This window comes from Mugil cephalus, chromosome 7, assembly GCF_022458985.1.
Source record: "Mugil cephalus isolate CIBA_MC_2020 chromosome 7, CIBA_Mcephalus_1.1, whole genome shotgun sequence".
Taxonomy (NCBI): Eukaryota; Metazoa; Chordata; class Actinopteri; order Mugiliformes; family Mugilidae; genus Mugil; species Mugil cephalus.
The window spans coordinates 3,975,361-3,994,424 of record NC_061776.1 but is presented as its reverse complement, the minus strand read 5'-3'; the positions used below and the strand labels follow the sequence as shown (position 1 = coordinate 3,994,424).

At 38.6% G+C, this 19,064-nt stretch overlaps 1 protein-coding gene across 1 annotated transcript in view; it reads right to left on the bottom strand.

Annotated features, from left to right (window-relative positions):
* The window catches only part of LOC125011030, a 7,146-nt gene extending 2,429 nt beyond the window's left edge, over positions 1 to 4,717 (bottom strand). Inside the window, exons 1-3 of the mRNA XM_047590018.1 lie at positions 4,675 to 4,717; positions 4,274 to 4,597; positions 1,973 to 2,010 (exon numbers count right to left, since the gene is read on the bottom strand). Coding sequence (XP_047445974.1) covers positions 1,973 to 2,010; positions 4,274 to 4,597; positions 4,675 to 4,717 — 405 coding nt within the window. The remainder of the gene's footprint in view (positions 1 to 1,972; positions 2,011 to 4,273; positions 4,598 to 4,674) is intronic.
* Positions 4,718 to 19,064: the final 14,347 nt, after the last annotated feature.

Below are 19,064 nucleotides of genomic sequence, written 5' to 3'. Positions count from 1 at the left end.
GGTGACTCTGTCTGAGATGGAGGTGAAATATGTGAACCTGGGCTCTGGTTTACTGCTCTCTTCCTGTCACAAACACTGTTTGACATCTGTTCATCTGTTGGTTTTTGTTCAGGCTGCTCACATCATTTCTCACTGTGGGTATCATACCAACAGGAGCAGTAGTAGGAGGCTGAATGATCGACTTTAACTTTCTTTATCTCCAACTCCCAGCTGTTCTGTTTATTCACAGCTGAGAAATCATCTTCCTGAGGATGATTATAACTTTTATCAATTTGACCATTACTTTTATCAATATTAAGAATCACTCTCAATGTTTCTGTTTCTTTCTTCTGGTACCAGAATACATAATCTAAAAGACACTGGTTAGTGTTGGACCTAAAATTGAGCCTTGGGGGACATCACAATCTAGTTTGAATCTCTCAGATGAGGAGTGTTCATCTATAGAAACGTAGAACTGTCTGACAGTGAGGTAGGATTTAAACCAATTAAAAACAGTACCTGAGAGGCCGATCATGTTTTGCAGTCTGCTTAAAAGAATATTATGGTCTACCGTGTCAAATGCTGCACTCAGATCCAGTAGAACCAGGACAGAGAGTTTCCCCTCGTCCATGTTTATTCGGATATCATTTAAAACCTTGATCAGGGCAGTCTCAGTACTGTGATTTGTCCGAAAGTCCGACTGAAAAGTTTCGTACAAACAAGAGTTTTCATAAAATCATTCAACTGGTTAAAAACCACTTTCTCTAAAATTTGGCAGATTAGACACTGGTCTGTAATTATCAATCATTTCAGTGTCTAAATTATTCCTCTTCAGAAGAGGCCTGACCAAGGCTGTTTTAAAAGCACTTGGGAAAACCGCTGTCTGAAGAGAAAAAATTAAAATATTCAAAACATCCTCAGCTAAAAAATTGCAAGTAGATTTAAAAACAGGAATAGTATCTAAAAGGCAGGTTGCTGGTTTTAACTGAGAGATAACTTTCTCCAGCACCTTAGCATCAATCAGGACAAAACTATCCAATGTTTCCTCACATAAAAACACAGCTTCAGCTGTAATAAAACAAGACTGAGAATGACTAAAAGCTGACCTAATAGTTTTTATTTTACTGCTGAAGTGACCTAAAAGCTGCAAACTCCTCACATTTGGAGTCTGCTGACATCCTGCCAGACATGTTAAAAATCAAGGTTGATTAGTCTGTTGATGATAGAAAAAGTGTTCTGGGGTTATTATGGTTTTCATTGATAATGTTTGAAAAATGTGCCCGTCTTGCTTCCTTTATTGCCTTATTGTAGGTTTTTTAGCTCAGACTCTAGAACATGGAGGTTTATTTGTAATTTGTCCTTTTTTCCATTTCCTCTCTGCAACCCAACACTTTCTTTTTAAGTGTCTTATTTCATCATTAATCCATGGAAGTGTCGGGTTGCAGGTGAGTTTTTTTGTTTTTAATGGAGCCACTTTTTCAAGAACTGTTTTTAATTTGTTATTAAAACTATCTACAATAAAATCACAAGACGAGGGTAAAAAGTCTGCAAGAATGTCACTTAAAATATCAATAAAATTAACAGCCACCTCAGCAGTAAAACAACGCCTCCTCGCAGTTTTCCTCTGGAATATCATCACCATGTTTAAAACCACTGACACTAAAAAAGACACAGAAATGATCAGAAATAGCTTAATCTAAAACAGAGGAGATGTGTGTTAACAGGCCGAAGGTAATAACGAGGTCCAGTGTATGACCCTTGATATGGGTGGGTTGAGTAATATGTTGAGTAAAATTCATACAGTTAAGAACATTTTTTAAAAAATCAGCTGCAAGGGAGTCTGATTTATTGTCGACATGCAAATTAAAATCACCTAAAATAATAATCTGATTGAATTTGCTGTGGATAATGGAAAGAATTTCTGAGAAATCTGAGATAAAAGAGGAGCAATGTTTGGGAGGCCTGTAAACACACATGCAGAAAACAACAAAACTGTTAAAAACAATGCAGTGGTGCTCAAAAGAGGGATATCTGTCAACCTTTAGTTCTCTAAAATCTAGTGAAGATGATAAAGTAGCTGCTACACCCCCTGCCTTTTTATTCTCTCTGTTAGAGAATGAGAAGCTGTAGTTGGGAGGGGATGATTCTAAAAGAGCTGATGATCCGTCCGTGCCCAGCCACGTCTCAGTTAAAAACAAACAGTCAAGCTCATTGTCTGAAATCAGATCATTTACAATAAAACTCTTATTAGCCAGTGACCTAACATTAAAAAGTGCCATTCTGAAAGATCTTCGTAGATGTGCTGTTTGTACCAGTATGAGGTTATTGCGATTTGTAGTGTTGGACCGGGACTTATGGAGTCTGACTCTGATGATTATGGGAATGGTGTATGTTTGGTGAATATTTGGTGACAGAGTGGGTAAAATGACTGGTAAAGGGAGTGGTGGGAGATCTGCACAGACTTTCCACATAATCAGTTCAATGACTCTTAAAGGTTACAGTAGGATTATTTCAAATGAGAGGAAAAGATCTTTAAAAGACTTTAAATCATGAAACATTCACTGAAAACTCATGAAACTATAGTAATTCATGAATTAAATCAGGGCTGGGCAATTATTTTCTATACGGCCACATGAAAAATCTGAGCTGTGTTGGAGGCCGAACCAAACGGAAACTTGAACTTAATTCTCAATATTAAATTTCTCCCGTTGTAAAAAGCAGTAAATTATATATGTTGATAAGCTGCTACTGGTAATCAGAAGTATAAGAATAATCTGTAAATGAAAATTTAAATTTATGAATTTTGGTGTAGGTCGAAGAGGAAAATAAAACACAACTGATCTGTTGTTTTGGATATAAGGCATCAGAATGTTGGAAACTTCCTCTTTGGAAAGCTTCGGTGCACCAAGGAGGGACCGTGTAGCTACATGAATTATTTTCTGTATCGCAATAAATCTCAATAAATGTTTAATAGATGGAACGAAGCTGTTTCAATCATCCTTTTCGAATAATCAATGAAAAAGTGCCATGACGTAAATAATACATCATGGCTTTTCAAAATAAAAGCAACACAGTTGTGTTGCACAGCATAAATACTTGTTCATTTGCTTGTGACTGACAGACCGCGGTCCAGACAGGGATGTCCAAAGGGCCGTATGTGGCCCACGGGCCGCAAAATGCCCACGTCTGAATTAGATGATTTTTTTAATGTCTGCTTTAATTTAAAACAAGATGAACTGCTGGTCTTATTTTATTTATTTAACATTTTAAGAGATGAAACCAGTCTATCTCAAGTCTAACACAGAGAGACAAACAACCATTCTCAATCATAACTATGACCAATGAAGAATCATCAATGAACCTTCATGTCTTTGGAGGGTGGGAGGAAGCTGGAGAACCTGGAGAGAACCCACACAGACACAAGGAGAACATGGAAAATCCAAACAGAAAGGTCCCAGTCGGCCGATGGATTCAAACCCTTCTTGCTGTGAGACATCAGTGCTAACCACCACTCCACTGTGCCGTCCCTTCTATGTGTTGTTGTCATGTTTTTCTTTTTATTCAACTGTTGAAATATCAACAACATCAATAAATATGATGTTAAATATGTCAAAACTGATCTGTTCAAACTGGTCTACTCTGTATTTGGACTCTGCTTCATGACCTTCACTACCCTCCCTGTCCACTCTTGTTGTTGTTGTTGTTTGTTTCTGATTGTTTTGTTATATATATTTTATTTTGTTTTGTCTATTTTTCATTCTCTGTTAGGTGACCTTGGGTGACCTGAAAGGTGCCAAAAAATAAAATGTATTATTATTAATATTATTATAATTCTCATCTCATCTTCTATCACTTAATCCTCACTAGGGTCGTGGGGGATGATGGAGTCTTTCCCAGCTGTCAAAGGTTGAGAGTTGGGCTACACCCTGGACAGGTCTCCAGCCTGTCACAGGGCAAACACAGAGACAAACAACCATTCACACTCACACTCACACCTAAGATCCATTTAGAGTCACAAATCAGCCCAATGAGCATGTCTTTGGAGGTGGGAGGAAACTGGAGTATTATTATTATTATTATTATTATTATTATTATTATTATTATTATTATCAAATAAATAGTGAGAGCAGGAAAGAAGAATCTCCCTCAGCTCAGTAGTTTGTGACTCTGTCTGAGATGGAGGTGAAATATGTGAACCTGGGCTCTGGTTTACTGCTCTCTTCCTGTCACAAACACTGTTTGACATCTGTTCATCTGTTGGTTTTTTGTTCAGGCTGCTCACATCATTTCTCACTGTGGGTATCATACCAACAGGAGCAGTAGTAGGAGGCTGAATGATCGACTTTAACTTTCTTTATCTCCAACTCCCAACTGTTCTGTTTATTCACAGATGAGAAATCATCTCTCTGAGGATGACCATAACGTTTATCAATTGCACCATTACTTTTATCTATATCAAGAATCAGTTTGAATGTTTCTCTTTCTTTCTTCTGGTACCAGAATACAAAAGTATCACTACACTGGTCAGTTCCTTCACATCTGAAGGAGACTGGTTGACCAACTCTCCTGGTCCATGTTAACTGGTCCTGGGTCAGATCTGCTGCCATGGCAACCAGGGCTGTAGAGACACAGACAGATAGATGAAGGTTAGTGAGACAGTGTTTGTTAAAGGTGGAGTTTGTTGGAAACACTCACCTGAACACAGACAGCACAGAGCAGCAGCTGGGAGGAAAAGCATTTTGTGTGGTGGTGTATCCTCTGGTGAACCTGGGGAGAAGTGGAGCTCTGATGCAGCTGAGGCCCAACAAGGACGAGCTGTGACATGAGACGAGGCCACGTGGTTTCTAGCAGGTCCTCAAAGCTCCCATCAGCCCTGCAGCCCACAGATGAGACGGCTGCTGATGATTGACAGCTCAGATCAAGCTGCTGTGTCCTTTCATGGTCTTGATTTGAATCTGACAGCAGATGAAAAAAATCTGGGTCACATGATGCAGAAAGACTAAAAAACATTCATGTTCCCACAAACACATTCAGGTTGGTGGTGAATTTAGTAACACAGACTGTTCTCTATTGTTGAAGAGCATTTTAAGAGATGAAACCATTAAAAATCCTCCACAGAGCAGGTTTACTGTGTGATATGTAACATCAATGTGCAGCTTTAATATCTCTCAGGACATACAGGAGGAATTTGACCAGTGAAAGCAGAAGATCAAATGTTTGACTTCAACTCCTAAAAGTAGAATCAAAGCTCAGTGACTCTGAGAGATTCTGGTCAGTTAGAAGAGATTTCCTGCTCTGACATGTTTGATAAATACAGACCTGATCAGTTCTGATCATTTTGTTGCTGCCTGAGGCTGAAATGAAGAAGCAAAGAGAAGCAGCGCCACCCTGTGGTGAGTCACTGGAAGTACAAAGGCATCCAGACACAAATGACTCACAGTGGTTCAGTGAAACAGCTCTGAGCTCTGGATGCAGAACATCCACCATGATCTGGACAAACAGAGTCATAATGGAGCCAGCTGCTTGTTCATTACCACTGTAGCTGTTCACATCTGCAGCTTCACCATTCAAAGAAAAACTCCAATGATGAGTTTGATCAATGAAAGGAAGAAAGAAAATGAAAATCTCATCCTCCACAAATCATTTCATTCCTCCTTCTTTTCATACTGGATCTCTACTTTCATGATATTCAGCAGATATGTCTGTTGTAATACATGTTCTATGGAGAGAAGAAGGTTATGTTCCATGTGAAGGATTTTCAGGGCAGCAATTAATGACTGAATCAGTCCTGAAAACTGGTTTCAGGATTAAATTTGGATTTACTACAGTAAACTGCCTCACTGTTTTATGACCTTTTACAAAGCTGGGAGTAAATCCTTTCGTTCCTACTCGATATGTTAGTTATTGTGGTGCAGACTTTAAAGCATCGACTGTATAGAGAAGACAACGACACTAATTTATAGAAAAAAAATCTTTCTATAACATCAGTGATTTAAATGTTGTGTCAGAGTAAATACATTTAGTCTTCAGTTAAAAACAAATCCAATATTACATACAGTATATGTATTCAAAGGTAACTGAAACAATCTCATCACGCTTTGGTACAATGTTGTGGCCTGTTGGGAGATGAGGAGGATGAAAAGGATGGAGCCTGCTGCCCCCAGACGGCTGCCATCTTGGTTCCTTATGAGGTGGATGAGCATCCAGTTGCAGCCAATCACAAGTTTAGATTGGCCCGTTCTCCTCCCCAATCACCCTCTGGCACAGTCCTATTATTAGATAGGGATTAGAAATAAAGAAAAAAACACGCAATCACAATAAATTCAGCACCTACGACAGCCCTGTAAAATGACCACAGTCATAAACACTAGGGTTACACTTGATGGTGGCGCTCAGTACTTTACATGCCGGCTTAATTGAGATTTGCTCAATGATCGACCTTTCTGATAGGTCCCTAGTCCCCAGTTTACCTGTAAAGGAGAAAAAACCAGGAAGTTGTTCCTGAGTCAGGCAGGATTTCAAACAACCAAACCCAGATGGATATAGTTCAAGCTTTTGTTAAAATGACGTCACGTAATGTGTGGTTTCCTTATGGTGCAGATAAGATGGCGCAATCCCTCAGGTGGTTCTTCTACTAAGCTCGTTTACCTTCTTATTCTGCAACCATCTTTCCATTGATGTTTTTTTTCTTTTCCGGGGTCCATATGCCAGCATCGTGTTGTGGCACATGTCACACAGCGTTATCGCACTTAAAAGTCTGACTAAGGCGTATACATGCTGAGATAATGGATATCCAATCACATTATCCTTGTGTGTTAAATCAATTAGGAGAACAGTTTCTTAGGCTATTGGTGAAAAAAGTGTGTGATGCAATTGGTTGGTTTTTATGTTTGTGTTTCCTTTCTTGACATGTACTTAGTTTCTTAAGGCTTCGCTGGGTGGTAGCCTAAGGAACGTTGGCATCAGTGTATGTTTTCATGTGTAACCTGTTTTTCTTTTTGACTCATCTGCCTCTCAAGTCATGGTCTCAAGCAGAGTTTGGGTTCCCATCTTTCTGCCATGCATGTGCTGGAAATGGTGGATATTTCCCCAATGGCGCATGTGGTTAAGTATCTATAGACTCATGACGAGATGGAGACTCAGTGATATGAGCATGACATCGAAGATTTCTCTCTTTGACAGTAAGGATACCAAACAATACTCAGCCTCGTCTACTTTCTTATGATGGTAATCATGGTCTTGATTGTTTTTGAATAAATTGCTCTTTCATGGAAAGAGGACAGTTACTGAGAAGTAATGGTTTGTGGCCAGGCGCAAGTATCTGTTAATGTTATGGTGCTTCATTTTACGACATTCCCTTTTTGGCCAAACCATGTCCACAACCGAGCTGTGCCAAGGTAAAGGCCAGTGGGACAGGTGTCATCGTGCAGTCATTCTTGTTTTTGTCATGAAACCCCTCTAATTCCACGCTCTCACAGGGAGAGTTAACTTCAGAACTGGACAGCTCCCCGGAGCATCAACCTCATACTCTCAGCCCAAGGCTCGCATATTGATACTTTTTGTGTATCTATTCACTGGACAGGAGTATACCTCTGACAGAGCACCCGTTGACGCTAACTTGCCAAGCTCTCACAGGGAGAATCAAAATCAAATCAAACATTATATATATAGCACCTTTATGCAGTAACCGAATATGCAACACAAGTGGCTTCAGAAATAAAAAAACATAAAACATACAAGAAACAAAACAAAGGCCCCAACCCACAAATAACTGAATGCCGCCTCCACGTGTAGTCCTAGATCTAACTTGTGGTTGGATTAAAAAATGCCGGTGCCAGAGGACCCTCAGGGTTCACGAGGTTGATACGAAAAAGCCAAGTCAGACAGATAAGAAGGGCCCAAGACCATGAAGTACCTTATTACCAAAACTACTAAACAACACTAAAATAACCTAAAAAAAGGTAACTTCAGCCCAGACAGCTCCTCCAGAATCCCTCCCAGTATCCAGACATACACACACAAGCAAAGCATCCCCTCCCAGAATAATCTTTGTCAAAGATTTGAAACCATCTGCTTCAATTAAACGAGCTAAACTACCAACACCTGATTTGCCCAGTTCACAAGACAAAGGCAGTTGGCTCAAAGCAAGAAACTGTCTTTGAACTTGTGACGATACTCTGCAACATGGTGAAGAACAAGTGACCACTAGGAAATACAAGGAACTGCGCAAACATTCCATGCAAGCACATTTGCTTGTCAAGGTTCCATGTCTGTCTGTGTCAGTTCCATGTCTGTCCATGCCCATGGATTTTTGATGTGCCCTTGTTCCATGTTTCTATGTCATGATTATTTTGTCAAGGTTCCATGTCTGTTCATGTCATGTTGTTTCCTGTTTTATTTTGATAAGTAGCTGGGTTTCCTGTTTGTTTCTCCTTGTCAGTTGATTGTTTATTTGTGTCACCTGCATTGATTGTCTCAAGTGTTTTCACAATCAACACACACAACACACACACAAAAATCATCACATCACATCACAAACAAACAATCACATCACAAAATTCAATCACATCACACACAACAATCACACAAACATCAATCACAGCAAACACAACAGCATATCACAAAGTCATTCATTCAAAAAAAATTCCACACTCCACAAAACATTCATCAAAAACATCAATTCACATATTACTGACGCTCCGGGCAGACACACAAAAAATTTCATCCGTGCGAAAAGAGAAAAAACATCAAGCATCCAAGTATCAATCAAACAGAGGGGTATGGACATGACATCAGACACAGTGTGGGGGGGGTGGTGGGTGGGGGGGGGGGGGGGGGGGTGGGGATACTGGCAATAACAATCAACAAAATTCACACATCACGCGAATCAGCGCGCACATTCAACACACATCAACAAATCAATCATCACATTCAATTCATTTCACACACGTGAGGCTGTGTGGTCCTTGTCATCCCTCATCCTCATTTGTATATATACGGCCCCTACCTTTCCTTTGTTTCCTTGTCGCGTCGTTGATGTACCTTTAACGTGTCCATATTAGCATGATCCATGTTTCCCTCGTCCTTGTCCATGTCACCTTGCCCATGTTTTGATGATTCTTTCCTATTTTTTGGATTTTGGTTTTCCCTGCCTTGAGCAGCGCTTCTTGTTAATTATTAAAGACATTGTTGTTTGAGATCCCTGCCTCATCAATAGTCCTGCATCTCGGTCCTCACCTACAACCTCCAACCTCAACTCCCCAACGTGACATTTGCAGGCTGTCTAATGGGAATCGGTGCCACTTCAGGCGTAGCCAAAACCTTTCCACCAGGTAAAGTCAAAGTCAATCCGGTTGAATAAAGTAAAAACATTCTGGGAAATGGTATTCAATGTTTTTCACCATTTTCCATAAGTTTGAAAGTTATAATCTGGACAATAACAGATCAAACGCTGTAAACGAGGGTAGAGTAATCTTTATGATATAGCGCAGGACTGTCGCATGAGGTCTCCCAGATACTCTTTAAGTCCTATAAGAAAGTGACGAGTGCAGTTATTCGAGCACCGGTGGGGGGGGGGGGGGGGGAGGGGATTCATTTCTATTGCTAACACCATATTTCTGGCTCACGAGTAATCTACTACTCCGAGCAACATGCTAGGTAGGTAACTCTCACCAAAGGGGGGGGGGGGGGGGGGGGGGGGGGGGTGGTAGCTACTGTGGCAGGTGATATAGAGCAGGGAGTGGCGGGGGTGGGTGTACTCAGAAGCATGAAACAGTCTTTAAAATTGCTAACGTAAATGTCCATCACAAAATATTTTGTTTATTAGCTTATAGCTATTGACGATAATAACCATTAAGTTTCATGTTTATTTTGACAGTATTTTTTTATAAAGGAAAAAGACTTGACAGACACAGCTAGGCTCTGAGAAGCGTTATGTTTTTTGTTTTTATCAGGGTTGAGAGCCAGAAAGAAGCCACTGCTGTTTGTTTGCTCGTTGTCAATTAAAATAAACCACAAACCACCAAATTTATAAATTTAGCATTAGCATTAGTCAGCATGGTCAAGAGGCATCACAGGAAATTGAACTGTTTGAGAGTTGAACAAACTGAAAGTCATGGTCCTCTAACTGGACCTGTTAGTGAATAAATCCTAATCACTTCATTAATCACAGAGGTGTCTGTTCAATAAAAATCACATTAATTAATGTTTTTGTTGTTTTATTTCAAACTTGTAAAGAGCATCTTTAAACCTTCAGAACCTCCCTGAACATGTTACCAGGACATGAGCTTGGCCCTAATTCCAACTGACTGTGTGGTGGAGCCTCAGAGGAAAAAAGGTTTACAGTAAACAAGAGAAAGGGAGGGGAGGCATGAAGTGTGTACAGAAGCAATATGAATCTGTTCTCGAAGTGGGTATTAGGACAGAAAACAAACTGCTGACCAGCCAATCAGACTTCCTCCTGCAGCAGACGGCTGTGGTGGGTTTGTGCCAGCAGCCTCCACACCGTCAAGCTGTGCTTTTTCACTTTGATTGACATTATCAACCACCATCTCCTGGTTAAAGAATCTTTCCAGGAAGCAGCCTGTGTTCATTCAACTAAAGAGAGCAAGAAACACATTTAAATTTCATCATTAAACACTTAAACCCCGAGCTCTTTTCATGTTAACAATGTGTTTTTTTTTTCAAATTAAATGACACACAGCCAAATATTATTTTGTTGTGTTTAAAATATTTCCATCTTCTCATGAATTTTCTATTTCTATCTCGATCAATATAACTTTAAAGAAGTTGAACTCGAACTCTGCCTGCAAGAGTTTAAATTGATCCAATGAGAAGATTTTCAACTTCCATACGAAACAATGATGCTTCCTGTTCTTTATCATTAATCAGAACCCAACACAAACGTCACTGAGACAGAGACACAATACGATACGATATAAACAAGTCATGCTGTTGTTGTGAAGCAGGCGTCCATGTTGGTTCAACCTCAAGTCTCATTATATCCATGAGTTATAGTTGATGCAGAAAGAGTCGTGAATGTAGAGTGCCGAATCAGTTGTACTACACCATGAGTTTCACCTGTTATTAAACCACACTGACCCCACATTTCTCATGGAATTCAAATTCAAGCTTCATCTTTATCAGTGCAGTCTGTGCTTCATTCACAGGGTTCATAGACATCACAATCCAACAGTCACTAATATACCGAGCTAAAGTATTTGACTTTCTTTATTAAGACACATGACAAAGAAAAAATGTGTTTATTGAGTGTGGTCCTGTGGAAACAAAGAGCAGCCTGGTGGAGTTTGATTTATTAGAAAGCAAGAAACACAAGAGCATAAGAAACTAGCTGGAAACATATGATGAATTCCGCTTAATTTTCATTATTATACAAGTCACAGTAAAAGTGAAATAAACAAGATGACTAGAGAATGAACATGTCATAAGAGCAGATTTTCTGTGAATATATGTGTTTTCTAATTACAGGCCGACAATCAACACTGATGAACAGATACAGAATCACAAAGAAGAACATTTCAACAACATTTTACTGAAAACTGATGGAAGAATGAATGTGATGAAGAAAAGAGGAGCAGAAAACAGTCAGTCAGCATGTGTGGAGCTTGGTGGAACGTCCTTGTTTGTGAGGCTCGTCAGCAGGAGAGTCCACCGCATACACCAACTCTTCACTATCAGCACCTAGTGTACATCAGCCAGAGCAGCTTCACCCTGCACTGAGACAGGGAAGACACTGACAGACACCCACACCACAGATATGACTTAGTGCACTAGCGTCAGATTGATCCTGTAAAGTTGTTCTAGGTGTCCTCATTGGACATTGAGCTGTCCGATGCAGAGAGGCAGCAGGTGTCTTACAGTGGATGTTGCTGCAGAGCTGCCCAGGTCTGCTGGCTCACTCTCTGGAGGACAGGAGGACTGCTGGAGCTGGAACCCCTGAAACAGAAAAGGAGTCAAATGTTTGGAGCTGCAGTGACAAATGTCAGTCCTCTGCTCCTCTGATCTCTTGACAGCGTCTCACATGAAGCTAACCACTGCTGGACACAGTCACCAACCTTCCCATTACCTTGTAGTGCCTTGGGCCTCTCACTCTTTCCTCCACTCTTTCTTCCAATGTGTCCCCCACTGTGCTCCCTCGTGCTTGAACGGATCAAATGTATTTATATGTGTACAATCAATTCTATCCACCAGTCTGATAGGAGCGCTCCCTGTGTCCTGAAAAAAAAACCCCCCCCCCCCCCCTCTCTGAGCTCCATCTGATCCTCCCTGACAGAGGTCAGATCCTCCAGAGAGCCGCCCTTCTTCTGTCTGTTTCCAGAGAACTGGACCACAGAGGAAACATGGATGAGGCCAGACAGAGCAAGGGAGCTCTTCCCCCTCCTGGTTGGGTCCTGGATGCTGCTGTGTACAACGCTCACCACGGGACTTCACTACCTGCGCATCTGAAGATTTTGAACAAGCACACACACATTGACAACAGTCAAACAGCAAGCTTAACAGCACTATGTCTGATTCAGCCTGATCCCTGGAACTACATGTACTAACTTGATCACTAAACAACTACATCAATACACAAACAAAACATCACCATCATTAATGTTTCCAGCAGATCTGAGCTAACAGTAGCTCGTCAGTTGGATCGGCCACAAGGGGTCAATGACCTGGCTGCCCATGACCATCCTCGTCTCTGGTTCTTGTCCTTCCCTTAGACCCACTTTTGATAGAGATACTGATCACTTTAGACCAGGAAAACCCCAACACCAAGAGCTGCAGTTCTGGTGATGCTCCTGAACCCAGTCGTCTAAAACCACTTCACGTCATAATGTTATGGCTTATCAGTGTAATATTCAGTATATATAATAACAATTACCGAAAGTCTCATGTAAATTTCTGTTTCTAAAATAACTGATATTTAGCCTAAAATAAATTAATAATCAGAACAGAATACAGTAGTGTGTCCAGTTTGTAATCAAACCTGCTCCCAGTAGAACAAACACACACTGGATAATCACAACCCAAACTGAATATCCTTAATACATTTGGAATAACTTGTTTTGTATATCCTTTATTCTTTCATAATAATTATACATACATACATATGTAAATAAAGATTTCTATTGCATTTAAGTTTATATTATTTGTATTTTCTTTAATATTTTATTAATTACTTCTTTATATTTCCTCTGGTGCTACTGCTCCTTCAACTGTCTTACTGCTGCACAAACGCTGAAAATGTCCCCACGGTGGAATAAATAAAGGATTATCTTATTTTATCTTAATCAAAAGACATTAAGTGCTCATTTTCAATTTATTTCAATGAAGTTAGGAAACATGTCGACTGTGTCTCAGTACGTCGTCTTTTATCAATTTGAGTTATTGTGGTTTACAAAGTGATATATTTTCCTATTTTATTTTATTTTATTTTACTTCATTCTATTTCATTAATTACAAAGGCTTTTCAGATTAAGACGTCATCTCTATTGCATTTGTTTCTCCAAAACCTCTACATAAGGTTCAGCGTTAATGGTTTGTTCACAAATGTGTAAGTTAATGAAGATCACCGACATTCAACACTGCTTTTTATTTTATGATATTATGAACTGTAGACCATGAAATACACAAATTATTTTCAGCTTCACATATGTTAAATATAATTTGGTCCAAATAACGTTCACAGAGTCATGAAGCCCTCTCCCTCCACCACCATTTATTTCAAATTAACCTAATTAGCTGTGACATGAAATTTAAAGCAACTTATTCCTAAATATGTTTCATGTCTTTTGTAATATTTTCAATAAAATGAAATTGAATAATTTACAAAATCCCTGAATTCTGATTTCCCAATTTCGTTTTGTCATTTCAGTGATTACAACATGGTATTGAATATTACATATTTCAGAGGCACAGACTGTTTAATCACTAATAAAACTCATCAATGTACAAGTTTGTGTCAGTCCATTGTTCAAATGTTTAAATACTGTTATGCTGATGAAGAAATAAACAATGTTTGAGTTAATTCTATTTAATCTACACATCACCTTCCCTAATGTTTTTTATTCTTTATCTATTAAAACATCATACAACTAAAGACACATTTACATCATAACCAAATATTAACCTGACATAGATTAGATCTGACAAGGTTTCTAACTTTCAGAATGATCCAGTTCAATCGATGAGACTACTCAAATCAATCTGAAATATTGAACTCAAATATCAACTTTTTTACACAGAATTACTGAGACGATCGAATCCTAAAAGTTTGTAACTGTCACTAAAAGTTTACAGAAATAAAGAATAACTATAGTTGTTAGTGAGATATCAACATGTTTTCAGAATGATTGAGCTTTTCTATGTAACAATGGCTGCAGGATGAATTCACTAATGATGAGGAAATAACAAACATGTAAAGCCTAAGCAGTAGCACAAACTGACTTTAAACAGCGGTTCAGCTCTACAATAAAACAAGTGAAGGAAAAGAAATGTTTGTTCTTACCTGTTACATATCAGTTAAGTTCCAGAGCAAAGATGAAGTACCAGTTACTGCCATACACACAGTGAAAAAGACTAATACAACAAACCTGTGTGCCGTTGAGAGGTCAGCTGAGGGGAAGGAGTCAAAAGAGGAAGTGGGATCATATTTCAGCTCCTTGATGTGTTTTTTCTATTGTTCAGATCTACATGACTGTCTCTTCTTCTCTTTTCTTTTCTCAGACACTAGCAGCATGACTCTGATGTTAATGTCAGTTGTTGTTCAGTCCACTCCTATCGGAATCTGTAAAAAAACTAAAAAAAAAAAAGAAGCAATCAAGACATTTCTCTGAAACTCAGTGGGTCAGGAAGGTCTGAATGAACTGACCATGCTTTCTATGGAGAGGGAACTAGTCAGGAACATGTCTGACCTCAATTAGAAACTGATCATCTGTTGTAAATGTTTGTAGCTTAAAAGTTTACTGAAACGTTGCACAAGTGTGTTGATGCCTGTGAAGTTGTGCTAAAGCTAATGAATTATTCCCACTAACTAGCATCAATTTTATCCTGGAGCTGACATCCGTTGGGTTTCTCCTCATCTTTCTGTCACCTGTTCCCCATCATCCATTCCCTCTCAGTTCCCACGTTCAGCATGTTAAACTGAATGGACAGGGAAGAGTGAGAACTAAACAGCTGCAATCCATTTTGATTTTGCTTTTGCCTATAAATACACACAGGGCAAGAGGAAGACGAGACACAAGTGAAACTAATGATAACAATCACAGCAGGATAAACAATAAAAATCAAGGAAAACACAGGGAGAGAAAACGACCAAACAAGGAAACTCAAACAAAATAAAACAGCAAACATCACCAAAATAAACAGGGAACTCAAACATGAAAACGACATACAGATCATGACTATTCTTTTATTTTTTGTTAGTATAGAGTGAAGTGCATTAAGTTAAAATATTTAGTTCCACATTTCAAAAGCAACCATATATAAGGTGTATATCTTTCATTTTAACTGTTGCAGTATTTTAAATATTGCATTTAAAGTTCAGTGTTTGAGTCACTTTGAGTTCATAGTTGATAAGAGTAGAGTATTTAAAACAGATGCATTTACAAGCACAAGCCATCCAATTCATTTTATTTGTATTTTTTCAGTAAAGAATAAAAACTAAATAAGTTTCTTGTAATATTATGAAGCACAACATTAAAGAGCCCAGGGCTCCACCCATAGTAGTATACACTCCAAAACTATATTTAACTCCATGTATTTCTAGCTACATGGGACATGTGCTACACTGGTGATTGGTTTGACTAACTCCATCACAGAACAACATTTACATTGTATCATATTTTGATTTAGACCAAATATCTGTAAAACTAACAACACTCTGACTTTCTGTCTGTTGATTTCTCCTGCAATTGTTCATGTTCCAATAATTTATTTCTCTTATGAGTAAAACTGCTCCGAATTTATTTTTACATCTCGACATAACAACAGACCTCTGGTTCATTAAAACAGTCAAAGCTACAAATCAGTCACATTTAGGTTTTGAGTAATTGCTTGTTTGGATCATGAGGTTCTGGTTTTGTTCATTTCTCTGATGAATATCCAGGGGTTTATTCTTGGTTTACTGAGTTCCTGTTTTAGTAACAATTGTTAAACTGATCATTCACAAAAAGATTCAACTACCTCAGTAAATGGTGAGTCGATTGATAAATGACATCATTTGACCTTCAAGGTTTGAGGTATTGGTTCACTGTGATGAAGAAAGAGTTAAATGAAACTAAAATGTGGTTGTTGGTAAAATGGCCGCTGAAACACTGACATTTTGATTGACACACTCTATGAACAATGTCAGACTACTATGTCAGGTCAACACCTTCAGAAGCCAATGCATAGTCAGAGCTGAAAAGAAAGAAGCCCCCCCCCTTCTTTCATCCACAGACAGAAACGCAGTTGCAGGCCAGTTTAGTGGATGATTGATGTTGCATGAAGCCAAGACTGCTCTAAACAACGATATGCTACTTGCACTCTAATAGAGATCAGGTTATAAAATATAATTCCTCTGAGTGTCCACCTTTCAGTGGAGCCACGTTATTGGGCTTTTTTATTCAAATATGTGTCTGAATGGTTACAGTTTGAAACACTAGGTATACAGAACTAAGAAAAAAAGATTAAAGAAACTCAGTTTTGGTCATTTTTATATTTTATAGGAAAGACTTAATTCTCTCATATTTTAATGTTATCCAGATGAGATCTGTCCTCAGTTTCCTCTGAAGGCATCAGATAGCAAAAAATAAATAAATAAATTCAGGCGAATCCCACAACTACTTATTTTTAACTGTGTCCCAACTTTGATTCTTCAACAACAAAACCATTTAGAGTGATTCTGACTTTTGTGATAGAAATTTCAGAGTTCAGCTTTCAGAAGAGACCAAGACCATGAATGAGCTCCAAACTATTCATGAACAGCATTCAATTTACTTTGGGTTTGTCCTAAATAGGGGGTTTTCTACAAAAAGGCCAGAATACTAAACTTATTAAGTTTATTAATTATAGATTAATAAAGACATAAATAGATTATATGTTAGCTGCTCATGTAACCAGGGTTAGTTAAACCCCAGTTAATTGTAGTTGCTTCGGAAATGTATTTTTATATGATCTACTTATGTTCTAAATGTTTCCCTCAAAATTAAATGCATGACTATTTTTCACAAGAGTGGAGCAGTAAAAACATCTTCTCCTATAAAAAAAAACTGTATATGTGTTACTGCCCCTTTAACAGAGGTGGCAGTTGTTGAGCGCTGTTTTCAGTGAGCCAAAAGCTGACAGGTGTGTGCATCGTACTTTAGCGCAAATCTTTGCAAGTCCACTGACCGATGCATGGTGCGTGTGTAGATGTGAGAAGAGAAAAAAGAGGAAAAGTTAGAATTGAAATGATAAAAAACTCAGAAGTCATGAAACTAAACGAGAAGAGACTATCAGCGAGCTGCGAGTTCGAGTAGGACGACGTAAACTGTGTAAACAATTGATTTCCCGGTGAGTAACGATCGATGTTTACATTAGCATGCTAATTTGCTATCAGAGTGCTAAAACACTGAAAATAACTTAAGTTAGCCTTGAACTCTCTCTAAAACCAGTCGGGATAAACTCGAAACAGGTTGGAGTAATGTATTAGTGTCAGAAGACTATGTTTTGTGCTTTATGAATCTTGTGTTGTTATTTTTATTACTGTGAGTGAAACTCTTGATAGTAGGCTTGGTGCAGGCTAATGTAATGCTGAATCAGTGTTAGGTCTCGGCAGAAAAAAATTCATGCAGCTAAGCTAGTGAGTGTGTTGAGTTAAAATGGTGTTTTGTACTGTTGTGAATAGTAAAGTTAATGTAATTCATGTGAATAATATGAGTTATGTTAAAAAAGAGAGGGAGGGAAACAGAGTTATTTTGAAATGTTTATGTGAATTCATGTTTTGGTTACTATGAGTTAAGATAGATATTAAAAATTCATGGAAAATGGTAGTAGAAGAAAAGTGAAATTTACACTGAGAAGTAGTACATTTATTTATTTACATTGGAGTTGACCTTTTTATTATGGACTAAATGAGATCATTTTCCTGCATGGTTGTGTAGGCTGGTTTTTTTTTTGAGTCCTTCGCCTGGGTCCTCAGTCCTTGGTTCCTACCCTGTCATCCATCCCCATCTCCATCCCAGTGGCTACTTTCCCTTGGGCGTGAGGTCATCCATATCTCCATCCACATCTTCATCTTCACCGTGATACTTACCATTGGACGTTCACTGTTAAAGAGGGCGGTAGGACTTTGAGTGCACTCGTTTTATTTTTATTTATTTGGGCCCATTTTTCCATTTTTTTCCTAGTTTTTTATTCATTTGAACTTTTGGGACAGTTTGCTTTTCAGTACCTGAGATCTCAGAGGTTTTTGTTACTTGTATTTTATATATTTTTTTTGTATTTTGGGTTCAATTGTGGTTGAAAGATCTTTGTATAATATACCTCCTTTAAACTTTCAGTCTGTTGTGTGTTATTTGGGGTAGACATTACAGATCTAAATCAAAATTTAGTTGAGTAGATACCAGTAGTCTCCTCATCGAGTCTAGAGTTAGAGTTGGTCCTCATTTCCTGTTTGATATTAACCCTGTCTTAGAGTGACAGGTGCAGGGAGGGGTTACATTAGCATACCCACCTTCATGAGACTGATTTTTGGTAAATCGACTGTGGATTTAAGGTTAATTAAATGATATTCATATTTTTATATAGCCAATAACCACAGTGCACCATAAATAGCGCCCTCTATGTCAAATAGAGCTCGACATTTTTAGTGCATAACCTCGATCAGCACTGTCTGTAGGAGGCAGAGTTCAATCCCCAACATAAATGCTGCTTCCATGAGACGCATCATATTCTCCACATTCTTACGAATATATTTACACCACAGTTGGAGATGGAGATGATAACACTTGTGGACTTTTATTACTGTGCTGGAAAAAACTTCCTTTGACCTTAAAACCTCAGGTAGGTAGGTTACTTTATTCATCCCCAAAGGGAAATTCGGTATATAAATTAGG